The sequence below is a fragment of the Thalassophryne amazonica genome, chromosome 1, assembly GCF_902500255.1.
Source record: "Thalassophryne amazonica chromosome 1, fThaAma1.1, whole genome shotgun sequence".
In the NCBI taxonomy this organism is placed as follows: domain Eukaryota; kingdom Metazoa; phylum Chordata; class Actinopteri; order Batrachoidiformes; family Batrachoididae; genus Thalassophryne; species Thalassophryne amazonica.
This window is the reverse complement of record NC_047103.1, coordinates 64850020-64877710: the sequence shown is the minus strand read 5'-3', so window position 1 is coordinate 64877710 and position 27691 is coordinate 64850020. Positions and strand designations below refer to the sequence as shown.

Genomic DNA, 27691 nt, shown 5'->3' with positions numbered 1-27691 from the left:
TTCCAGCAATAGCAAAGATTTTGTGTCTCCTACCTACAACACGTGTGGAATGTCTCAAACCTAAACCTACTTCTATGCATCTTATATATCAGGGGTCGGCAACCTTTGAGACATTGAGAGCCAATTTCAAATTTTCTAGTCAATGAGTGTGCCACTATCAACAATAATGGTAAAAATGACACAAACTACAGGAAAACGTTCAACAAATTCAAAGCAAACAGCAACGTATTTAACTAATCAGTGTGGGCTGAGACTAAAATGAATCATAGGCTATGTCTCAATTAATATATCTTGCCTACCAGTCAGTGTGATCCCTGTCCTTGCTTTTCTTGGCTGAACTTTTTTATCTGGGGTTTGTAGTTTGTCACTTTTAATTGTAAACATGCCTCAGAATGGTCCGTCGTCAAACGGCTGCGGATGGGACTAAGCACACTTTTCACGTGCGAAAATACCTGCTCACACAGGTATGTTGAGCCGAACACTGACAAGAGGGCCAATGCAATGTTCTTGAGACAGCTGAACTTCTCTGGTGCAGATGCGTCCAGCATGCGAGGATGCAGGCTCCATGCTGTTGCACAGGGGTGGATTCCAACTGCTTTCGGAGCTCTGCAAACTTCGTCACCCACAGTGATGAGCTCTTCAGCTGTATCAGCTGCATCTCCACGTCCTGTACATCCATCCAGTCGATCAGAGCTGCATCCAGGTCATGTCCATCAAAGTGGTCAGGCTTGATCAAGAAGGAGAACATCGGACCGTACAGTTTAAAATCCACAAAGCGGGTCGTGAACTCCGCCTCCAGCTCACGCATGTATTCGGCTATTTCAGCAGTGCTGATGTTGCATTGTGAGGACAACTCCCTCAAGTGCCGGAAGTAGCGGAAGGTGGACGCAATGTCATCTGAGAATACTGCAAGCTTGGCGACAAAAGCAGCCCATAGGTGTTCACAGGAAACATTTATTTCTGTATGTATGTATGTATGTATGTATTTATTTATTTATTTATGTTCATTGTTAGTTGCTTTTATATTTTCTGTTGTGTTTCTATTCAGGTTCTTTTTGTCTCTTTCTCTAAAATTGTATATAATAAGTACATATTGTATATAATAATCATTAGATTATTAATATATACACAAAAATAAATTTAAAAAATATTACAATTTGAAAACAAATGCACCCGAACGTAATGACAGCTGCAACTGCTTAATGCTAACTTTTAACATTGAAAATGCCATAGACATGCGAACGCGTTAGCATTGCTCCCGTTTTTAAGTTATAAAATACATCTATCAACTGTTTCAGAAGACCATAACAGGTCGGTTTAACATAATAAAGGTAAATAATACTCACAGACGTATGCTCTTTAGGGTTTTAGTGGGGGAAAATTAAGCGAAAGAAAGAATAAACAAAGCAATAGTTCGAAGAACTGCTTCAATCTGCGAACCACTGCTTCGATTGGTTCAAGGTTCAAAGCATAGCCGCGCTGCAGAAAAGTTGATTACGGACCCGCTGCAGGGTCTGTAATCAATGTAGAGAAATGATCATTTTCCTGACAAACACCCCCCAAAACAACGGCCACTCTGAAGGACCGATGACAGAATCGTTAAGCAAAAAGCTTATTGATGTCGGTGGATCGAATCATTTCTTAATGATACCCGAAAGGAACCAGTTCTCGTTCTATCAGGTAACTTTGATTTTAATGCGCGCTAGGCTAATTTTACACATGGGTCTCTGGGAAAGTGGGCGGGAGCTGGGTGCAGAGCGCTGTGGAGCGAATGCGGTTGGAAGATCGTGCTGTCACTCAGATTTTTTTCTTTTATTTTTTTTTACTGATGCTGGTCCAGTGTTGTGCGTGCCAGTGATTATGCCGCCGCGTGCCAGCAGTGGCACGCATGCCATAGGTTGCCAACCCCTGTTATATATGCTACTCTGGAACCACCCCTAAATCCAAACAGTTCAACTGTCAACCCTACTGAGGTCCTTAGTCTGGGTCTCATTAACATAAGATCACTGTCCTCAAAATCATTGTTGATTATGATCTAATTATTGATCATCACTTCGATATGATGGGTTATGTGAAACATGGCTTAAACCTACAGCTGTCCTCCCCTTAAATGAGACATGCCCACCAGCATATACATTTAGTCACGTCCCTCATGATGCGAAGCAAGGCGGGGATGTTGCTCTTATTTATAAATCTAGGTTTAGCTTATTAGTTGTTGGGGGTCACAAATACACTCAACAAAAATATAAACGCAACACTTTTGGTTTTGCACTGCACCTTTCAGAGTAGCTTTTTATTGTGGGCAGTCTAAGGCACACCTGTGCACCAATCATGATGTCTAATCAGCATCTTGATATGGCACACCTGTGAGGTGGGATGGATTATCTCAGCAAAGGAGAAGTGCTCACTATCACAGATTTAGACTGGTTTGTGAACAATATTTGAGGGAAATGGTGATATTGTGTATGTGGAAAAAGTTTTAGATCTATGAGTTCATCTCATACAAAATGGGAGCAAAACCAAAAAAGTGTTGCGTTTATATTTTTGTTGAGTGTATATCTCATTTGAGCATCTGATTCTCCGCTCTGCTCAGGATATTACGCATTGCCAAGGTCAGAAGAATAAAAATCACCCGTATTACTTTGTCACTGTATATAGGCCTCCTGGCTCATATTCTGAAGTCTTAGATGAATTTGGTGCATTCATCTCTAACTTGTCAAGTAGGGCAGATAACATTCTGATCATTGGTGACTTTAACATTCATATAAATAAGCCTTCTGATCCCCTCTGCAAATCATATATGGAAATTGTGGATGCATTAGGATTTCGACAATGCATTCGGGACTCGATGCACATTAGTGGAAATACCCTGGATCTGGTTCTCGCACGTGGTATTGCTGTCATGAATATTGACATCATGCCTCTTACATCAGTGGTCTCTGATCACTCACTTATTAAGTTTACAGTTACGCTGCCGTGTTTTGTGGAACAACAACCTTATATATCACTACGGTGATGCATCAACTCCTCAACTAAGACTGAACTCGAAGCTAGACTGCCTGATGTCTTAGCTTCACGTTTGGCAAATACCCAATCAGTAGACAGACTTGTGGATAGCTTAAACTCAGTGCTCAAAACTACACTCAATATGATTGCACCACCTGTGTTAAAACCACGCTCGCCCAAATCACAGTCACCTAGGTTCAATGATTACCTGCGTGACCTCAAGCATAAGGCAAGAGGTCTAGAAAGGAAATGGCATCATTCAAAATTAGAAGTATTCAACCTTGCGTGGCGTGATGCTATCTTAGACTATAAGCATGCATTACTGGCTACAAAACGGACCTATTATTCTGATTTGATCAGTGGTGGGCACAGATAACCAAAAACTAACTTCGATAACAGATAATCAGATAACTGAAAAATTATCTTTGATGAAGATAAAACCATAAACCACCACAAAATGTATCGGAAGTTACAGATAACCGATAAATTCCAGTATTGTCTCTGGTACATATGCAACTACTAATAAACTGAATTTGAGTTTTAACACTACGATTGCTTCTAGTAGCATTGAAAACAACAACAGACCCAAACAATGAGCCCACACTTCTGTCTTTGAACATCCTGCCCCCTGCTGGAAGCTCTTGTTTACTACACGGCTTCCAGCACAGAAGCACACTGAGAGCAGCCACAAAGCCAGCTCTCTACCAATCACAACGCTCCGGTCAGGCAGAGGTCTTGGAAAATAAAGCAGTGCTGACTTATGGTTTTGATTTATGAATAACATTAATACTGATAGAATAACTCCATTAATCTCAATTCTGTCATTTGTACAAAGTTAAAATATAACATATATCTTTTAATGTTGAATAATGCACTAATTCTGAGGTTTTGTAACAAACACAGACAGATCGCAAAGGATTCTGGGTAAAAGTGCCTCTGCTAAACACTGATTAGTTCAGTCATTCATTATGTAAACCAACACATTAATGTGACGTGTGTCATGTGTTGGTGTTTACAGATAAATGTGCTTTTGTAAAATATTCCATTTTTTTATTTGTAAAACAGGCATTTTTACAGAGCCCTGGAAGTGTCATTGCAAAATGTTTTGCATGTGAAGAGAATGTGCGCACGTTTTATGATGTGCGCAGGTTTTATTATATTGTAAAACGTGCACTCAATATTGTCATGACACATAAATGTTGGCTTTACACTGTGCGAGTTTTGGCCCATTTTCAGATGATTTTTCATTCGTGCGAGAATTTTTTGGACCGAGTTTCAGGTTAATCGCGCGTCCTGCATCGTGTAGCGTACATGGAGTAACAAGCTGCGTTTAACATCTACCAACCACCTCCTGATCGCTGATCGTATGGTCGAATGAAAATCAAACCTGTTTGATATTATTCTGGTCAGCCGTCGTAAGGGTATCCTGCTGCTGAAGAGCTACAAGCATCCATCCGCTCACACTGTGCATGTGCAAACACCACAGAGCTGTCTTGTAATGTTTTTTTTTGTGTGTTGTTTTGTTTTGTTTTTAAACTTTGATGTCTCCAATTGAGAGTTTTTGTAAATTAAGTTTGAAAAAAAGCTTATGTTTTGCTTCTGGAAAGACAAGTTCGACATGTGGTTTTTGAACATACAATGTGTATGAAAACATAAATCATGCGCTCTGAACTTTTACACCGTGCGGTTCTGTGGTACAGTTTGAACTAAAACAGAGTACAGTGATTACAATATCATACAGTGTCTGCCCAGCTTCAGGATGAATACTGCCATGAACTGCCATGAACACTACTGGCCAGGAGACGGCAGTAGAGGCCTTGAAAACTTGTCATAACAAAATTCCAGATAATCCGTGTCTGCTACATTTAAGATGCGTGGATTTTAAAAAACGCAAATACAATAACAACATCTATAAACCCACAGAATATATTCACGAGAGTTTTAGGCACTAGAGTTTAATGCTGTTGTCCGTGGAGCCTGAACAGTGTCTCAAATGCATTTGTCCTGTCGTGAACGTACTGAGATTATCCTATCCTACCCATAATGCACTGCTGGGCACAGCATGTGCTCACTAAAACCTTAAAAATTAGCACATTACTTTAAAACTAAAACATATATCTGATATTTTCACTTTATAAAACTTCAGACATGACAGTAATTTTAAATAACTTGTCCAAAATTAGTTTGGTTAAAATTTGAACCATAAGTTAAAAATGTATGCCTCTGGATGACTTGGGTGATATTGCCAGCGTATCAGTATGGTGTTAAAGGAAATCATTTTTCTTTTTTTTTGTGACCAGTTCTCTTTTGCCTGCAGATAGATCAGTTTCTCCTGGAAGCAGCTCTCTTCTGTTTGCAGAGGGTAGAACTATATATTTGTTATGAAACGTTTAACAGGTAGGTGCTCAGCTGATTTTAAATTTTAAAAATGTTTGCCGCTGTTCAGCTTTGTTTACTACATTATCGGTCTAAAAGTTATCGGACAAAAATTTATCAGAAGATAATTAGTCCGATAATGGTTTTTAAAGTTATCTAAAAAGATAATCCGATAATGAAAACATTATTTTCGATAGTTATCTGTTATCGGATTATTGAAACTGTGCCCACCACTGGATTTGATCAACAAAAACAAGCATAACTCAAAGTTCTTGTTCAACACGGTGGCAACACTTATTCATGGACAACCACCTGTAGTTTGCTCTCCTTTGACAGCACAAGATTTCCTGGATTACTTTGAGAAGAAAATAGAAGACATTAGGTTAAACATATCCCACCATGCCTTAACCCAGGCACTACACCCTGCTATTGAGGTGGGCGCCATTACTGAGGGATTACCTTGATTTACAAAATTTGATAGTATGTGATCCTATACCAACAAAACTGTTTAAGGACCTGTGGCCCACTCTTGGCTGACTGTGCTGGAAATTATTAATCTTTCTTTAACTTTTGGATCTGTTCCTAAATGTTTCAAATCTGCAGTGATTAAACCATTACTTAAGAAACCTAATCTTGACCATACTGTATTGAAAAACTATTGGCCGATATCAAATCTATCATTTTGCTCTAAAATTCTGGAAAAAGTGGTGTCACGGCAGCTCGTGGACTATCTTACTGAGAATAATATCTTTGAGCCACTGCAGTCTACTTTTAGAAAATATCATTCTTTACCCCTGGCACCAACAGCCCAGTTTTTCAAAAGTGGTATAACAGGGGAATAAAAGTTGTTGGGGATCTATTTGAAGATAATTTAATTATGTCATTCACACAGATCCAGAACAAATATGGAATTCCACAGAGGGAATTTTTTGCCTATTTACAGGCACGTCATTTTATCAACACAACATTTGATGTTACTCATGGGGTAATGCAGCTGGGTCCCATTGAGAGAATTATTATGGATTTGAACACAAAGAAAAGTTTCATTAAGCAAATGTATTCAAGATTACAGGAATATAATCAACATAATATTGACAAACTGACAAAGATTTGGGAAGAAGAACTCCAATGTCACTATGATGAACATGCTTGGAAAGATTGTCTGTCCACTCTTTATTCCTTACAAACAAATTTAAAGAAATTCAATTCAAAATTTTGCATAGACAACACAGAACACAAGTTTTTCTTAATTGGATTGACTCTAAAAGATCACCTCTATGTATTAAATGTCAGAAAAATGACGGGACCTATCTGCATTGCCTCTGGACCTGCCCAAAGATTTCCAAATTCTGGTCTTGTATTGCTGAGGAAATAAATTGTATTTTGAAAAGTAAGTTGTGTAAGGATCCGGGTCACTTCTTGTTGGGGCTTCCACCTTTAAAGGGAAAAAATAAATCTAAATTGTTGAGTAAATTACTATTTTTGGCACGAAAATGTATACTTTTTAATTGGATAAATGACAAACCACCAACTGTCACACAGTGATATGAAGAAATCTTTAGAATTCTACCCATGGAAAGACTCAGTGCAAAACTAAAAGGTAATGATGAACTCTTTCTTGCCTTATGCTTAACTCAACCGACTTATTAGTGAAGTGATGTACAGTACTGTATGTTTGTGCAATTTGGTAAAATAGTATTTTGTGCTCAGACTGCTCTGTTTTGTGTTAATTTTTTTGTATGTAAATCTTAAAATCTGAATAAAATATATATAATAAAAAAAAGAAAATATCATTCAACAGAGACAGCTCTCACAAAAGTGGTGAATGATCTTCTGCTTACAATGGATTCGGACACCACTACGGTTCTGGTGCTGTTAGATCTCAGTGCTGCGTTTGATACAGTGGATCACCATATTCTACTTGATAGGCTGGAAAATCATTTTGGGATTACTGGGAGTGCCCTTGCATGGCTGACGTCATACCTGACCAGTCGTTCTCACTGTGTTTTATACAGTAACACTACCTCTAACCTTAGTGACATGAAATTTGGGGTTCCACAGGGGTCTGTCTTAGGCCCCCTGCTTTTCTCCCTTTATATAGCACCCCTTGGGCACAAATTACAGTGTTTTGGGATTACCTTTCACTACTATGCTGATGATACTCAGTTATACATGTCGATAACTGCTGGTAATCTCATTCACATAAAATCCTTAGAAGATTGCCTTGCATCATTGAGAAGTTGGATGTCGAGAAACTTCCTACTTTTAAACTCTGATAAGACTGAAATGACAGTTCTTGGTCCAGTGAGACATCAGCATCAATTTGACCAGTTAACGCTCAGCTTAGGCTCGTGTGTCATACATCACACTGACAAAGTGAGGAACCTTGGGGTAATTTTTGATCCTACATTGTCCTTTGACCTCCACATTAGAAATATTATGAGGACTGCTTTCTTCCACCTGCGAAATATAGCAAAGATTCATCCCATCCTGTCTATGGCTGATGCTAAGACCCTGATCCATGCATTTATCTCTTTTAGACTGGACTACTGCAATGTTCTATTTTCTGGTTTACCGCAGTCTAGCATTAGGGCCCTCCAACTGGTTAAAAATGCTGCAGCCAGACTTTTGACATGAAGCAGAAAGTTCGACCACATTACACCCATTTTGGCACCACTTCACTGGCTTCCTGTCCCAGTGAGATCAGATTTTAAGGTTCTGCTACTAGTCTATAAAACTGTTCACAGATTGGCACCTCCCTACTTAGCTGACTTAATTAAACCCTACATACCGGCCCAGGCTTTGCGTTCTCAGAGTGCAGGACTACTTTGTGTCCCTAGGGTGAATAAGAAGTCTGCAGGTCACAGAGCTTTCTCTTATCATGCCCCTGTTCTGTGGAATGATCTCCCTGCATCAATAAAACAGTCAGATTCTGTAGAGACTTTCAAGTCCAAACTTAAGACTAGGGATGGGTATCGAGAACCGGTTCCTTGCGGGTATCGTTAAGAAATGATTCGATCCACCGACATCAATAAGCTTTGTGCTTAACGATTCTGTTATCGGTCCTTCAGAGTGGCCGTTGTTTTACGGGGTGTTTGTCAGAAAAATGATAATTTCTCTACATTGATTACAGACCCTGCAGCGGGTCCGTGATCAACTTTTCTGCAGCGCGGCTTTGCTCTGAACCTTGAACCAATCAAAGCAGTGGTTCGCAGATTGAAGCAATGCTTCGATCTGTTGCTTCGTTTATACTTTCTTTCTTCCGCTTAATTTTCCCCCACTAAAACCCTAAAGAGCATACATCTGTGAGTATTATTTACCTTTTCTATGTTAAACCGACCTGTTATGGTCTTCTGAAACAGTTGATAGATGTATTTTATAACTTAAAAACGGGAGCGATGCCAAAGTGTTAGCATGTCTATGGCATTTTCAATGTTAAAAGTTAGCATTACGCATTTGCAGCTCTCATCACGTTCGGGTGCATTTGTTTTCAAATTGTAATATTTCTTAAATTTATTTTTGTTTATATATTAATAATCTAATGCTTATTATATACAATTTTAGAGAAAGAGACAAAAAGAACCTGAATAGAAACACAACAGAAAATATAAAAGCAACTAACAATGAACATACATAAATAAATAAATAAGTGTTTCCTGTGAACACCGAGTGACTCTTACACCTCCACTTCATCCCTGTCTTACTTAAGTTTAATGACAGTTTGTTTTGGTCAAACCATATTTTTAATGTGTTAATTTCTTCAGTGATTTCCTCCAGAACTATCTGCCAAGCTAGAAAACTGCTGCATCCTAGTAAGAGCAGAATACTACTGGAATGAATCTGAATAAGGAAAGTTGCTTTTTTTTTTCTTACTAAATGGATGCTGCACTCACTGCAGTTTATTGTCTGGAATAGTCCCAGATTGCATTTCAGAGCTTCTAGAATTCAAACATTTTTGTGCGGGTGGTGTTGGGGGATAATTTTGGGTTTCAGCTTTTTTTGTGTTTCACCACTTTCATCCCTGAATATATCAATCGTGAGTCACATTTGTGCGGATTAAAGTTACTAACTGGGACTCCTGTCTTGCTGCAAGAAAGAAACGAGAATCGTCCTCCGTTCTGTTCACACAGCTCCAAACACTGCGCAGCTCTCTGATGAGTCAAGTTAGAACGATAGAGTCCAGTCTGAATTAATAACTTCAAAGTGAAACACCGTTTTGTTTATTTTTATTTATGTCCAGAGATCAAGGGTACAGTGACCAATTTCATCTTTATTTACTTTAAGACTCAATGAAATACATAGAAAACCTGTAAAGTCTACTTTTAGTACAAAATTCACAAGAGGTATCGATAAGGGAATCGATAAGGAATCGGATCGATAAGCAGAATCGATATCGATAAAATCTTATCAATACCCATCCCTACTTAAGACACACTTATTTTCCCTTTCGTATGGCTAGCATACTGGTATAGTTTTGTTTTACGCTTTTTACTCTTTTAATTCATCTTATTAGCAAACGGAGCGGGCTGCGGCCTCAACTTTACCTAAATTCTGGGTCTTTTAGTGAAGCTTAGGGCTAGTGGTCGGTGATCACCTTAGTATTTCCTCTGTTTTTCTTGTTGATTAATGCTGGCAAATTATACTGTATTTCTTGTCTTTCTGATGCCTGATTCTGTTTTTTCTCTCTTTTTAAGGTGCAGCTCCATCCAGAGATGGAAGCTGTATTTGTGCTGGTGACCCTCCTGTTCTGTGCACCAACAGCATTTCCTGTATATTAGTTTTGTGAATTGTTCTGTGAATTGTTCTGTAATTTATGTCTGTAGCATGGCCCAAGCAGAGGGTCACCCCCTTTGAGTCTGGTCTGCTTGAAGTTTCTTCCTCAGAGGGAGTTTTTCCTTACCACTGTTGCTCTGGGGATTAGTAAGGTTCGACCTCACTTGTGTGAAGCACCTTGAGGCAACTCTGTTGTGATTTGGTGCTATATAAATGAAAATAAATTGAAATTGAAATTAAATAACTGAAGGAAGGATGAACTGAAAAAAATGATTATATATATATATATATATATATATACATACATACATACATACAAGGTCTGTGATAAAAGTAACAGACCTTATTATTTTTTTCAAAAACCATATGGATTTGAATCACGTGTGATTACATCAGACATGCTTGAACCCTCGTGGGCATGCAAGAGTTTTTTCACGCCTGTCGGTTACGTCATTCGCCTGTGGGCAGTCTTTGAGTGAGGAGTGGCCCACCCTCTCGTCGATTTTTTCATTGTTTAGGAATGGCTCAGAGACTGCTGCTTTGTTTGATAAAAATGTTTTCAAAACCTGTAAGGCACAACTGGGTGGACACCATTTGATAAATTTAGCTGGTTTTCGGTAAAAATTTTAACGGCTGATGAGAGATTTTGGTCTGGTAGTGTCGCTTTAAGGACGGCCCACGGTGCCTGACGGCGATCTGCGCTTCGAGGCGGCAGCGTCTTGCCGTTTCAAGTTGAAAACTTCCACATTTCAGGCTCTGTTGACCCAGTAAGTCGTCAGAGAACAGAGAACTTTAAGAAGAAGTCGGCATGAGGAGTTTATTCGGACATTCCATTGTTAACGGACATTTTGTAATGAAAGAACGTGCGGGCAGAGTCGCATGTCGGGACGGACCCGACCGCGGAGGGTCGCGACAGGAAAAACCTCCGTTGGAAACCTTAACGGGCAAGTTGGAACATGCCCAAGCTGTTAAACAATTTCTCAGTTACTCACTTGTTGAAAGCCATCAAAAGCTGCCTGAATTTTACAAATGGTTTTCAACACGGAGGTGTTTTTCCTGTCGCGGCGCACAAAGATTCGCCGAGTCGTCACGGAAATGACTCGCCGAATTTGCGCGCACGTCTTTCATTACAAAATGTCCTTAAACAGTGGAATGTCCGCATAAAGTCCTCATGCCGGCCTGTTCTGAATCTTCTCTGTTCTCTCACGATGTCCTGGGTGAATTAAGCCTTAAATTAGAATGTTTTCAGGTCGAAACAGGCCTGGAAGTGCTGCGCGACGTCCCGCTCCGTGGAAAGTCCTTACAGCAACAGAAACACCCCATAATCTCTCATCAGCCATTAAACTTTTCACCGAAAACCAGCTTAATTTCTCGAATAGTGTCCACTCGGATATCCCTCACAGGTCCAGAAAAAATGTTGATAAAGCAACGCGCGCTGTCCGCAGTGGCTATTCAGACAAAGAGATTCCGACGGGCGGGGTGAAGCACTCCTCACTCAAGGCCTGCCCACAGGCGAATGACGTCACCGACACGCGTGAAAAAAACTCCCGCATGCGCACGAGGGTTCAAGCTTGTCTGACGTAAAAACATATGAATCAAATCCATTTATTTTTTGAAAAAATAAAAAGGACCGCTTTTTTCATCACAGACCTCATGTATATATATATATATATATGTGTATATATATACACATACATATATACGTATACATATACATATATATATATATATACGTATACACGTATACGTATACACGTATACGTATACGTATACACGTATACACTTATACGTATACACGTATACACTTATACGTATACACGTATACGTATACACGTATACGTATACACGTATACGTATACGTATACATATACGTATACATATATATATATACACATATACATATATATATATACACATATACATATATATATATACACATATACATATATATATATACACATATACATATATATATATACACATATACATATATATATATATATATATATATACATACACTCAACAAAAATATAAATGCAACACTTTTGGTTTTGCTCCCATTTTGTATGAGATGAACTCAAACATCTAAAACTTTTTCCACATACACAATATCACCATTTCCCTCAAATACTGTTCACAAACCAGTCTAAATCTGTGATAGTGAGCACTTCTCCTTTGCTGAGATAATCCATCCCACCTCACAGGTGTGCCATATCAAGATGCTGATTAGACACCATGATTAGTGCACAGGTGTGCCTTAGACTGTCCACAATAAAAGGCCACTCTGAAAGGTGCAGTTTTGTTTTATTGGGGGGGATACCAGTCAGTATCTGGTGTGACCACCATTTGCCTCATGCTGTGCAACACATCTCCTTCGCATAGAGTTGATCAGGTTGTCAATTGTGGCCTGTGGAATGTTGGTCCACTCCTCTTCAATGGCTGTGCGAAGTTGCTGGATATTGGCAGGAACTGGTACATGCTGTCGTATACGCCGGTCCAGAGCATCCCAAACATGCTCAATGGGTGACATGTCCGGTGAGTATGCCGGCCATGCAAGAACTGGGACATTTTCAGCTTCCAAGAATTGTGTACAGATCCTTGCAACATGGGGCCGTGCATTATCCTCCTGCAACATGAGGTGATGTTCTTGGATGTATGGCACAACAATGGGCCTCAGGATCTTGTCACGGTATCTCTGTGCATTCAAAATGCCATCAATAAAATGCACCTGTGTTCTTCGTCCATAACAGACGCCTGCCCATACCATAACCCCACCACCACCATGGGCCACTCGATCCACAACATTGACATCAAAAAACCGCTCATCCACACGACGCCACACACGCTGTCTGCCATCTGCCCTGGACAGTGTGAACCGGGATTCATCCGTGAAGAGAACATCTCTCCAACGTGCCAAACGCCAGCGAATGTGAGCATTTGCCCACTCAAGTCGGTTACGACGACGAACTGGAGTCAGGTCGAGACCCCGATGAGGACGACGAGCATGCAGATGAGCTTCCCTGAGATGGTTTCTGTGTGGTTACACGTGGTCTGCGGTTGTGAGGCTGGTTGGATGTACTGCCAAATTCTCTGAAATGCTTTTGGAGACGGCTTATGGTAGAGAAATGAACATTCAATACACGAGCAACAGCTCTGGTTGACATTCCTGCTGTCAGCATGCCAATTGCACGCTCCCTCAAATCTTGCGACATCTGTGGCATTGTGCTGTGTGATAAAACTGCACCTTTCAGAGTGGCCTTTTATTGTGGGCAGTCTAAGGCACACCTGTGCACTAATCATGGTGTCTAATCAGCATCTTGGTATGGCACACCTGTGAGGTGGGATGGATTATCTCAGCAAAGGAGAAGTGCTCACTATCACAGATTTAGACTGGTTTGTGAACAATATTTGAGGGAAATGGTGATATTGTGTATGTGGAAAAAGTTTTAGATCTTTGAGATCATCTCATACAAAATGAGAGCAAAACCAAAAGTGTTGCGTTTATATTTTTGTTGAGTGTATATATATATACACATATACATATATACATATACGTATACATATATACATATACGTATACATATATACATATACGTATACATATATACATATACGTATACACATATACATATACGTATACACATATACATATACGTATACATATATACACATATACATATACGTATACATATATACACATATACATATACGTATACATATATACACATATACATATACGTATACATATATACACATATATATGTATATATATATATATATATGTATATATATATATATATAAAAGGCTTAAGACTAATTTCCATTAATCATTAACATCTGTATGCATTCTAGATTTCTCTGTTAGAAAGAAGCTGGAGCTGTGTGTCTGTAATGCACATATGCAATGCTTACTAGAACTTACAATAATAAATAAATAATATTTGTATCCAGGAGTGTATTTGATTATGAGCATGTACTACCTGTCCGCAGCGTAGCCCAGGCCCAGACAGCCAATCAGAATCCCCAGAATGAAGCACACCTCCTCCACTGGAACCAGCCAGTACTGAGCACACACCAGATCCCACTTAGGAGAGGAGATCAGAGATCAGTCACATATCTCAATTTGTATGATACAGAAAACACAATCATCAACTGAGCTTACAAGAGGAGAGGAAACATGTCATTAATCAAACAAACCAGCTCATGAACATTCATGTCCCAGCTCCACTTTTGAGAAATAATTTATTCTCAATAACCAAGGAAAATTTAAAATTCTATTCAGATTTTAAACAATTTTTTAAACATGCATTAGCTCCACTGTGCACAGCACACTCTGCACAGCACCCACAGGCACCCATGCAACACTGACCACTCTTAAAGCACTTACAGGCTAAAGTCTTGCATTTTGCCTCACATCCCTTTTTCCCCTCTATTTACACCCAAATATACTTCAAATGATGTCAAATCACATCAAATCATAGTTTTACCAAAATCATATTAATATATGTTTTTCCATAACATGGGTGATAATCAGTTTAATTTTTTATGGAATGCCCCTTTAAGGTAACTAAAATTTGTCAATTTGGTACTAATGACAAAAAAATAATGTCAGTGGGTGTACTGAACTTATTTTGAATGGTTCTGATACTTGAGGTATCAAGTGTATGTTGTATAATGGAAACAATGAATCATAAAAAATGATTTTAATAAATTAGCCATAGTGTACTCTAAGATGTCTCTGTCTTTGCTTTTGTATTCTGATTTTCTTTATATTCACAAAAAACATACTTATGCAATTTTTATATTTAATTAATGTGCTTGATGTAAAAGAGGCCAATTATGATCAATTTTGATGTCATAACCATTTTGAAGATGGATAAAGTTAATCAATAGACCCATCTTATCTGACATAATTGTATTTTCATAGCTAAGACTGGCATAATAGTCTATGTAAGTTGTCTTATTGGTTTTCTTGTGCAAGAAAACATATAATTAGACACCAAAATTGTCATAATCGGACCATCATAACAGATTTTATGAATTTGACCCTTCACGAAAAATGCGTTGACCTTTCTACATTTTCAGTCATTGTGACGTACAAGGTCAAAAATAGGTCAAATGATATATTTTTGAACTCTACTCGTCAAGACGAGTAATTTCATATGCATATCAAATGGATTGGACCATTTCTGAATTTTGACCCAAAAATGGGGGCTTTTGGCCCAAAAATGGCCAAAAAATGATTTTTATTTTTGGCATCGCTCCTGATGTGAAACCTCACTATATAAGGACTTGATCTAGCATAGATGTCTGCTTGTAACAAAAAATGCCGAAATGCCGAAAACCAAAAAATGCCAGGACTGACGCCTTTTTTGGAAGCACTTTTCTGCCTTCTGCTGGCTGTATGCAATTGAAATATGGATTGGCAAAAAGGAGTGGAGCCAGGAAATTTTACATTTTGTGTGTGTATGCTTACAAACATGCAGCGATGGCCTTAGTGGCCACCAGACAATGCAATGAAGACACGCACATCCAAAGCACACAAAAAGGCGTGCAGGACCAAAAAAACATCAAAGACAAAAACCAAATGATCTGCACAGCCCGCTCTTGCCCAAAACGTTACATTCATTTTCTGTTAAATAAAAATTTTCTGTCTGGGAGCGCTGCGGCTATGCGGATCATTTGGTTTTTCTCTTAGTGGCCACCAGACCAAAGCTTTGGACATGAAAGAAACTGAAAGACAAGCTCATTTCCTGCTACATTAACTTCTAAACCACATGTTATGAAATGAGAGAGACCCAGAGAGACTGAAGGAAGAATTCTGTCATAACTATATTCAAAATCCTTTCTGCTAGGTAATGTGGACGTGTGACCAGGTCATTTGACTTTTAAAACATAACTGCTGTTAAACAATCACAAAGTAATGGGTTATTTCTCTGATTTAATGTCTGTGATTAAATGATCTGTTGCTAGACCATCATTTTTAAAAAATCCTTTCCGAAGAGTTGTTTGGAGCTATAGGAGTGTGATTTGAGTTTTAGAACATAGCCACTATGCTGCTACAAGACATCCAGATGTCTGCAGTGCCTCGCCACCAGCTATTTTTTCAACTTCACCTGAGCAGATGATGTCAATGATGTCAGAAGCCCAAAGAGAGCACAAGTCTATGCAGTAACCTTCATCTAGTTCTTGATATAGTCATTCATGTATTTTAGAAAATGGCTTGTTTTGACCTTTGACCTTGGCATGACCTGCGTTGTGATAGGATGGGAAAGAGTTTATCCACCAAGACATACTGAAACCGGTCTTTGTATTTTGAAGATATCAGTAGACACTACCATCAGCAGACAGTAGACACTGAAATTCAATTTGACCTTGATACATTATGTAAACTCTTAAAATGTACAAAGTAAAAATGTAACACATATCTGTTCATTTTAAAATAATGCACTCATTCTGAAGATTTGAAAATTAACACACAGATGCCCAAAGGGATTATGGGTACACTGAGCATCTGCTCATACTCATTGGTTGGCTAATTCATTCTATATAAAAACCAACACAAGTGGATGTAACATGTGTGTTGGTTTCTGTGAAGGCTCTCAGTTGTCCAAGTGGTTTCCATAGTAGAGAAGCTTGAATCTTCGACTGGACTGGGTTGCTTGACGCGAGGACGTTTCACTTCAAATCGCAGAAGCTTCCTCAGCTAAAATTCTTGCTCTGGTAGTCTGACTTCTGTCTTGACTCTTGTAGAGAAGAATAACAGAAGCCACAAAAGCTGGAGTTTTAAACCTAACCAAACCCCTCCTACTGAGAGGCAGACTGCTATAGGCTAGTGACTAAACAATTGCTCTAATTAGCACCCTCCTAATAACAGGGCAGCTGTCCCTCCTAACGATGGGACTGACGCCTCTCCTGACGGCTCTCCCGACGACTCTCCTGATGATGCAGGAGAGTCATCAGGAGAGCCGTCACATGGGAAAGCTTCTTTATCATGTGTGTTGGTGTTTGCAAATAAATGTACTTTTGCAAAATATGTCATTTTTTTCATTCGTTAAAAATAAGTCATTTGCAAAAATGAAAAGTTTGTTAAGTTGTGATTCAGGTTGACAACCGTGTGATATAACCGGGCACCAGTAGATGACAGTGTTCTATGCATTTCAACCCCGGTTATATCACATGGTTGTCAACCTGAATCACAACTTAACAGACTTTTCATTTTTGTAAATGTCTTTTTTTATGCTGTCAAGGGGTAATGACTTTTGTTTTTGTTTTGTTTTTTGTAGCAGCCTGGTGGCCAGGCCCCTTCTGCCGGGGTAGAGTTGAGCTCAGCTCCTCTTAGCTGCCTCAATGCTGCAAAATACGTAGCTGACAGCAACCAACAGTGTTTATAAATGTTTTTCTAATACAACCCCAATTCCAATGAAGTTGGGACGTTGTGTAAAATGTAAATAAAAACAGAATACAATGATTTGCAAATCCTATTCAACCTATATTAAATTGAATATACCACAAAGCAAAGATATTTAATGTTCAAACTGATAAAGTTTATTGTTTTTGTGCAAATATTTGTTCATTTTGAAATGGATGCCTGCAACACATTTCAAAAAAGCTGGGACAGTGGTATGTTTACCACTGTGTTACATCACCTTTCCTTCTAACAACACTCAATAAATGTTTAGGAACTGAGGACACTCATGATTGGGTATAAAAGGAGCATCCCCAAAAGTCTCAGCCGTTCACAAGCAAAGATGAGGTGAGGATCACCACTTTGTGAACAACTGCATGAAAAAAATAGTCCAACATTTTAAGAACAATGTTTCTCAACATTCATTAGCAAGGAATTCAGGGATTCCATCATCTACAGTCCACAATCAGAAGATTCAGAGAATCTTAAGAACTTTCTACATGTAAGCGGTAAGGCCGAAAACCAATATCGAATGCCCATGATCTTTGATCCCTCAGGCAGCACTGCATTAAAAACCAACATCATTGTGAAAAGGACCTTACTGTGTGAGCTCAGGAACACTTCAGAAAACCACTGTCAGTTAATACAGTTCATCGCTACAAGTGCAAGTTAAAACTCTACCATGCAAAACGAAAGGCGTATCTCAACAACATCCAGAAACGCCACCGCCTTCTCTGGGCCCAAGCTCATTTGAAATGGACAGACGCAAAGTGGAAAAGTGTGCTGTGGTCTGATGAGTCCACATTTCAAACTGTTTTTGGAAATCATGGACGTTGTGTCCTCTGGACAAAAGATGAAAAAGACCATCCAGACTGTTACTAGCACTAAGTTTATATGGCAGCATCTGAGATGGTTTGGGGATATGTTAGTGTTCATGGCATGGGCAGCTTACACATCTGTGATGGCACCAACAATGCTAAAAGATACAGGTCTTGGAGCAACACATGCTGCCAACCAAGCAATGTCTTTTTCAGAGACGTCCCTGCTTATTTCAGCAAGACCACGCCAAGCCACATTCTGCACGTGTTACAACAGCACGGCTTCATAGTAAAAGAGTGCGGGTACTAGACTGGCCTGCCTGCAATCCAGAACTGTCGCCCATTGAAAATGTGTGGCGCACTATGAAGCACAAAATACGACAATGGAGACCCCGGACTGTTGAACAACTGAAGTCGTACATCCAGCAAGAATGGGAAAGAACTCCACCTACAAAGCTTCAACAATTAGTGTCCTCAGGTCCCAAATGCTTATTGAGTGTTGTTAGTAGGAAAGGTGACGTAACAGTGGCAAACGTACCACTGCCCCAGCTTTTTAGAAACATGCTGCAGGCATCCATTTCAAAATGAGCAAATATTTGCACAAAGACAATAAAGTTTATCAGTTTGAACATTAAATATCTTGCCTTTGTGGTGTATTCAATTGAATATAGGTTGAAGACGATTTGCAAATCATTGTATTCTGTTTTTATTTACATTTTACACAACATCGCAACTTCATTGGAATATGGGTTGTAACTAGTTCTACTAATTATGCAAAAGCCTTAGCGGTCTAAAAGTTATCGGAACTAAATTTATCGGAAGCTACTTGATTCGCTGATGGTTTTTGAAGTTAGCTAAAAAGCTAATCCGCTAAAAAAAAAGTTAGCTTTGCTAATTAGCGGTTATCGGATTAGCGGAACTGTGCCCACCACTGATTTTGTACGTGCACTTTGAGCTTGTTTGCTGTGAATTCCTCCATTTTCTTTGTTCGCTTTTTGGTTTGTTTAATTTTGTGGTGTGAAAATTGTAAACAAAGTTGCAAATCTGATACGCGATCCAGACGGTACGGTACCATGACCATCGCATGGTACCATACCATTGTGGCCATATAATAAAGGAATACATTACAAGTTGCTTTTTCAGGTGATTTGGTGCATCAAAGTTCACAAAATTGCAGTCAGTTTGTCCTCACTGTGTAGCTTTTTATATAGTGAATTCAAGTTACAAGGTGACAGCATTTATTGTTATGAGTTACGTCAACAAACCAAAGGGGATACGCTCCATCTATCTATTCAATCACTGCATTTCACACATGCATAAGAAGGTGTGTTTCAGATCTACAGTATGTGTCTCCTTGCAATGGTGTTTGAACTGAGTTTAAAGTACATATCTAGCATTTTACATACTTTAAAAGCAAATGCTATTTATTTGTAAGAACATGTGTGTTGATCCATACAAAATCATATATTTCAGCAAATTAGATATATTTCAGCAAAATAGATGTGGGACAAAAAAAAAAGAAATGGCTTCTTCTTAACATGTAGTTCCATTGTTTTTTGTCACTTGTTGATGTGGAACACACAACTGTATAGATAAATATGTGACTATATACACTCAACAAAAATATAAACGCAACACTTTTGGTTTTGCTCCCATTTTGTATGAGATAAACTCAAAGATCTAAAACTTTTTCCACATACACAATATCACCATTTCCCTCAAATATTGTTCATAAACCAGTCTAAATCTGTGATAGTGAGCACTTCTCCTTTGCTGAGATAATCCATCCCACCTCACAGGTGTGCCATATCAAGATGCTGATTAGACACCATGATTAGTGCACAGGTGTGCCTTAGACTACCCACAATAAAAGGCCACTCTGAAAGGTGCAGTTTTGTTTTATTGGGGGGGGGATACCAGTCAGTATCTGGTGTGACCACCATTTGCCTCATGCAGTGCAACACATCTCCTTCGCATAGAGTTGATCAGGTTGTCAGTTGTGGCCTGTGGAATGTTGGTCCACTCCTCTTCAACGGCTGTGCGAGGTGCTGGATATTGGCAGGAATTGGTACACGCTGTCGTATACGCCGGTCCAGAGCATCCCAAACATGCTCAATGGGTGACATGTCCGGTAAGTATGCCGGCCATGCAAGAACTGGGACATTTTCAGCTTCCAAGAATTGTGTACAGATCCTTGCAACATGGGGCCGTGCATTATCCTGCTGCAACATGAGGTGATGTTCTTGGATGTATGGCACAACAATGGGCCTCAGGATCTCGTCACGGTATCTCTGTGCATTCAAAATGCCATCAATAAAATGCACCTGTGTTCTTCGTCCATAACAGACACCTGCCCATACCATAACCCTACCACCACGGGCCACTCGATCCACAACATTGACATCAGAAAACCGCTCACCCACACGACGCCACACATGCTGTCTGCCATCTGCCCTGAACAGTGTGAACTGGAATTCATCCATGAAGAGAACACCTCTCCAATGTGCCAAACACCAGCGAATGTGAGCATTTGCCCACTCAAGTCGGTTACGACGACGAACTGGAGTCAGGTCGAGACCCCGATGAGGACAACGAGCATGCAGATGAGCTTCCCTGAGACGGTTTCTGACAGTTTGTGCAGAAATTCTTTGGTTATAAAAACCGATTGTTTCAGCAGCTGTCCGAGTGGCTGGTCTCAGATGATCTTGGAGGTGAACATGCTGGATGTGGAGGTCCTGGGCTGGTGTGGTTACACGTGGTCTGCGGTTGTGAGGCTGGTTGGATGTACTGCCAAATTCTCTGAAACGTCTTTGGAGACGGCTTATGGTAGAGAAATGAACATTCAATATACAAGCAACAGCTCTGGTTGACATTCCTGCTGTCAGCATGCCAATTGCACGCTCCCTCAAATCTTGCGACATCTGTGGCATTGTGCTGTGTGATAAAACTGCACCTTTCAGAGTGGCCTTTTATTGTGGGCAGTGTAAGGCACACCTGTGCACTAATCATGGTGTCTAATCAGCATCTTGATATGGCACACCTGTGAGGTGGGATGGATTATCTCAGAAAAGGAGAAGTGCTCACTATCACAGATTTAGACTGGTTTGTGAACAATATTTGAGGGAAATGGTGATATTGTGTATGTGGAAAAAGTTTTAGATCTTTGAGTTCATCTCATACAAAATGGGAGCAAAACCAAAAGTGTTGCGTTTATATTTTTGTTGAGTGTAGAACTGGGGTGTAAATTAGATTAAAAACAACAACAACCACACACACAGGCTGCAACTTGGCTGGTTTAACAGCTCATAAGGAAGATAAAGAAGAAGAGAATTCATAATACAAAACAGAGATTACTGCTCCAAAGTGTACAGTGAGGCAAATACGTATTTGATACACTGTTGATTTTGCAAGTTGTCCAACCTACAAAGAATGGAGAGGTCTGTAATTTTTATTGTAGGTACATTTCAACTGTGAGAGAGAACCTAAAAAAAAAAAAAAATCTGAAAATCACACTGTATGATTATGGCCTGATGGGTGGGAAAACTTAAATCAGAAGGCAGCACATGTATTCCTGATACATTTTTATTCGCAGATGTAACTGTTTACAATTAAGGAATTAAGGAGCCTTACTTGATTTAGTCAGTATTAAAGCAGTATTTGTACATTACTTGGTGAATACGAACATGATGTTGTGTGCTCAGTGCAGTGTTACCCGATACACTGCCTTAAAATAGTGTTGTGTCTCAGAGATACTGAACCTGAGACATCAGGAATAGTGGCAGTTAGAAAAACATCCAAACTTATGTCACTTCTATTTATAAGCGTATACCCATGAATGCACTTCATAATGGCTCGTCTTTGACAACATAAAAGGAGAAAAAATAAAAACATGTTTTACATGCTTGTCAGTCTCAAAGTGGGCTGACCTTTGCTATCCAATGATATCGGTCACCAAGTACTACAACACTGCAACCTAACAGAAATAATGAATAATGGTAATAAATATTTTATTAACCTTTCTTAGTTTTCTGAAAGGAGTCATATGATACACCTTTTCAGCAAACTAATACAGGCTATCAGATGTCTTAACGATCAGGTCAGGACAGGGTGGACAGCATGTGCTGGTGCTGTACAGCACCACATCCCAAAAAAAACTGCTTTGGATCCAGACCGGCAAAACCCCATCCAACCTGTAGTACATCCTTTTCCTCTGATGGTAACTATTTTCCATAGTCAGGTGTTATGTAGACAGTAAGGCACTTGCAAACTGCATCATTCATAGTAGCTGATGACTGCACATCTATATTATAATAGCCAAGTGGCATCTGTGTGCGTGTGTGTATATGGCTAATCATGCAAAAAATGGGGAGAGCTGACATTTGCCATTTGGCATGCTTATGTATTTTGGGTCAAGGATGAGCACTGCGAAAACAGAAAGTTGATAGGACAAATACTTTTGGAGAAATTAGCAATTTTAGCTATCCAATAAACAATGGATGTTTGCTAGCATGTACCATGGGACTTCAGGGTTATGAGGTTTTAAATGTTGTTATTGTGGTTTATGTTAGTTTAGCAGTGTTGTTAGAGTTACTGATTTATTGCGTTTTGTTGCTCAATTGTCTTATTCAGTTTAGATAAGTCTCATGTTGCTATTACCATGAGTGACTTAAGTTTCATATTGGTACCGTGATTGAAATGTGTACTGGTTTTAATGTCTTCAGCCACTGTCTTTGTTTGTAAAATTAAAACCACCTGCTTACAGCAGCTGTGCGTGCGTACGTACATGTGTGTTGCCAACTACTTTCTGGACTCACGCCATTCCAACAGGGGCAGTAAGTCTATTTCAATTTATTTTCATTTATATAGTGCCAAATCACAACAAAGTTGCCTCAAGGCGCTTCACACAAGTAAGGTCTAACCTTACCAACCCAATATCTTTATATTAAAAGCGTGAGTGCGTGAGTGATTAACTTCAATATAAGTACATAATATAATTGTAAATATGTTAAAAAATACATGGATGAAACAAGACAGTGAAAAGAAAATCAAATGACAAAATAGAAGTAGAAATAAAATAATCGTGTATATGATAAAAAGAACCTAAACATTTATAAATACATGAACACAGTAAATTAACATTTAAAAATTACATAATTAACAGGTAATAAAAGGGTTGAGTTCTTATAAAAATTGTTGAGGTCTAATGTTCTAAAAACCTTCTGGACTCGCATGCCATTCCAAGTCATTGTACAAGCTTTGCTGAAAAAAGTCAGTTAGCTATTTATAAACACTGCCCAATCTAGAGCCCATGGATCCTCACGGGAAACACGCTAGCAATACATTTAATGGGCCTCTTATCTTAAAATAGAAGTTCAATTTTGAAGCCAACAGTTTCTTAGTGCATCATTTAAAAAAATAAAATAAAATAAGGTCAATGCTGACAGCAACCTGTGTTGCTAAGCCAGCCTTGAACTTATGCAAAGTCTTTTCAAGATATAAGATAATACCCCTATTCCCGCAGAGCGCCGTTACTTCCCCTTTGATCACAAATAGTAAATCGGGGTGTATTTTGAAGCATCACAGTAACTTCTTGATCCATCTTGTTTGATTGTTTTCCATTGGGGTAAAAATCTGAAGCAAAAGCAGTGCTTGTGGTTCTGGCCGAGCACACAGCCGGGTGCAGCTTTACTTTCACTTGACAAAGGTTGCCAAGTATTCCCTTTATAAACCAGCCAGTTGCCAGGTCTGCACTTTACAAGTGGGCCTGACAGGAGGCATGGTGGAGTAAGCAGTTTCATCCTGTTTTGGCACTTTTTCTGGATTGTGGGGGATCATAACAGAACGGTGCCCTGTGGAATAAGGGTATAAAGCAGCAAGTTTCATCATGATCCATGAAGTCCTCCTAGCAATATTGTATGCACTATGTTTTAGACACTCGACTCACTGGTGGCCACAGTTAGAATAAAAATTCAGGCGTTAGTGAGGTGACTGAAAACTAAGTTTCACCTCCACACTCAGAGTTGTTAAGATACTGCATACAAACAGAAAGAATCATAGACATGCACACATGAGTAACAAGTAACTGCTGATCTGCTTTGCCGTTGATGCAGATTTTAATAAAATTAAATATTAAATGCAGCTTACACAAGCAGACATAGCACTGTAAGACTTAAAAGGTTTTTCACACAAAACCTTCACTATATTTATCTGTTCAGGTTTCTTTGTGAAAATAGAATTTTGAGTGCTGAATGTTTTGCTTTTGAGAGAAGAAAGCCTACTTGGATTTGTAACATGATTGGACTGGCTTTACGATGAATAGACATGAACCTCAAGTGCTTCAGTTTTCATTTTGTGCCAGTTTTACATGCTGTGGTCACCACACCCAGCCCTTCTAGCCGTGGTATTAGGGCAGTTCCCTCGTAATCCTCTCACTCTATTGCAGTGAGCTGAAGAAACAAACACTGCCAAGGCGAGCCTTTAGAAACAACACATTTCTATTTGTGCATACTCAGATATGCAGTACCAAGCTCCTCCATGTTTTGTGTGACATGCTCAGAATGGTGTGGCAACATGGAACTAGCAACTAAACAAAATTAAAGATCCTCAGCCAGGTTTCTCTCACAAATCTTTTCCTGCCAGCTCAATGAAGCTGTGCCAAGAAAGCCTTAGTTGCTAATCACGACATAATGGATCAAAGAACAGATCAGAAGGCTGCTGGCTGAGACTATGAATCTGGTAAACACAATTACATACCTTCACACAACCAGCTAAATGATTACCATATCCATAAAGTAATGACATTTGCAAAACATTATGTAGCTACACAGTAAATTTTGCAGAGTAAAATATACTCTGCCGGGACAACATTTGGTCCCAGTCCAAATAGAGTTAAACACACTCTATTATAAAGTGAAATCAGCTCTACCATCTGGTCAAATCAAGTGTTTCAATTCCAATGAGAGTCATTCACAGCATGATAGAGTTGATTTTACACCGTGATAGAGTATATTTAACTCTATTTGGACTGGGACAAAATATTATCCTGGCAGAGTATATTTTACTCTGCAAAATTTCTAGTATACAGGGTGGGCCAATAAAATGTTACCACTTTTGTAATCCAAAGAAGAGGATCGTGGATTGAACATGTCATCAATTATTGAACTGTGTGGAAAACAAGAGACAAAGTGACAAACCTTTGGTATCAAATGTTCATTTGATGCTTCTGTTACAAGTCTGCAAATAAAATGTTCAAATAAGTTCTCATTTCAAAAACTTGCGTACGATCAAAAAGTGGTAACATTTTATTGGCACACTATATATATATATATATATATACACACACACACATACATACATATCTTTCTTCAACCTGACTAGTCTCCTAGTTCCTGCTGCTGAAAAACATCCCCACAGCATGATGCTGCCACCATGTTTCACTGTCAGGATAGTGCCTGGCTTCCTCCAAATATGATGCCATGATGCCTGGCATTCATGCCACAGAGTTCAGTCTTTTTTCATCAGTCCACAGAATTTTGTTTCTCAAATCTGAGAGTCCTTCAGGTGCCTTTTGGCAAACTACAGGTGGGCTGCCATATGCCTTTTACTGAGGAGTGGCTTCTGTCTGGCCACTCTACCATACAGGCCTGACTGGTGGATTGCTGCAGAGATGGTTGTCCTTCTGGAAGGTTCTCCTCTCTCCACAGAGGAATGCTGTAGTCCTGACAGAGTGACCATCGGGTTCTTGGTCACCTCCCTGACTAAGGACCTTCTTCCCTGATTGCTCAGCTTAGACAGGCAGTCAGCTCTACAACCCCTGGCAAAAATTATGGAATCACCGGCCTCGGAGGATGTTCATTCAGTTGTTTAATTTTGTACAAAAAAAGCAGATCACAGACATGACACAAAACTAAAGTCAATTCAAATGGCAACTTTCTGGCTTAAAGAAACACTATAAGAAATCAGAAAAAAATTGTGGCAGTCAGTAACGGTTAGTTTTTTAGACCAAGCAGAGGGAAAAAAAAAAATATGGAATCACTCAATTCTGAGGAAAAAATTATGGAATCATGAAAAACAAAAGAACGCTCCAACACATCACTAGTATTTTGTTGCACCACCTCTGGCTTTTATAACAGCTTGCAGTCTCTGAGGCATGGACTTAATGAGTGACAAACAGTACTCTTCATCAATCTGGCTCCAACTTTCTCTGATTGCTGTTGCCAGATCAGCTTTGCAGGTTGGAGCCTTGTCATGGACCATTTTCTTCAACTTCCACCAAAGATTTTCAATTGGATTAAGATCCGGACTATTTGCAGGCCATGATATTGACCCTATGTGTATTTTTGCAAGTAATGTTTTCACAGTTTTTGCTCTATGGCAAGATGCATTATCATCTTGAAAAATGATTTCATCATCCCCAAACATCCTTTCAAATGATGGGATAAGAAAAGTGTCCAAAACATCAACGTAAACTTGTGCATTTATTGATGATGTAATGACAGCCATCTCCCCAGTGCCTTTACCTGACATCCAGCCCCATATCATCAATGACTGTGGAAATTTACATGTTCTCTTCAGGCAGTCATCTTTAGAAATCTCATTGGAACGGCACCAAACAAAAGTTCCAGCATCATCACCTTGCCCAATGCAGATTCGAGATTCATCACTGAATATGACTTTCATCCAGTCATCCACAGTCCACGATTGCGTTTCCTTAGCCCATTGTAACCTTGTTTTTTTTCTGTTTACGTGTTAATGAACGCTTTTGTTTAGCTTTTCTGTATGTAAATCCCATTTCCTTTAGGAGGTTTCTTACAGTTCGGTCACAGACGTTGACTCCAGTTTCCTCCCATTCGTTCCTCATTTGTTTTGTTGTGCATTTTCGATTTTTGATACATATTGCTTTAAGTTTTCTGTCTTGACGCTTTGATGTCTTCCTTGGTCTACCAGTATGTTTGCCTTTAACAACCTTCCCATGTTGTCTGTATTTGGTCCAGAGTTTAAACACAGCTGACTGTGAACAACAAACATCTTTTGCAACATTGCGTGATGATTTACCCTCTTTTAAGAGTTTGATAATCCTCTCCTTTGTTTCAATTGACATCTCTCATGTTGGAGCCATGATTCATGTCAGTCCACTTGGTGCAACAGCTCTCCAAGGTGTGATCACTCCTTTTTAGATGCAGACTAACGAGTAGATCTGATTTGATGCAGGTGTTAGTTTTGGGGATGGAAATTTACTGGGTGATTCCATAATTTATTCCTCAGAATTGAGTGAGTCCATATTTTTTTTCCCTCTGCTTGGTCTAAAAAA

General features: G+C 39.2%; 1 protein-coding gene across 2 annotated transcripts in view; it reads right to left on the bottom strand.

Moving 5' to 3' along the window:
- The window catches only part of slc22a17 (solute carrier family 22 member 17), a 98813-nt gene that overhangs the window by 41031 nt on the left and 30091 nt on the right, over positions 1-27691 (bottom strand). For both annotated transcript variants that reach the window (XM_034171368.1, XM_034171361.1), the window contains exon 3: positions 14136-14239. In XM_034171368.1, the coding sequence (XP_034027259.1) occupies positions 14136-14239 (104 nt within the window). The remainder of the gene's footprint in view (positions 1-14135; positions 14240-27691) is intronic.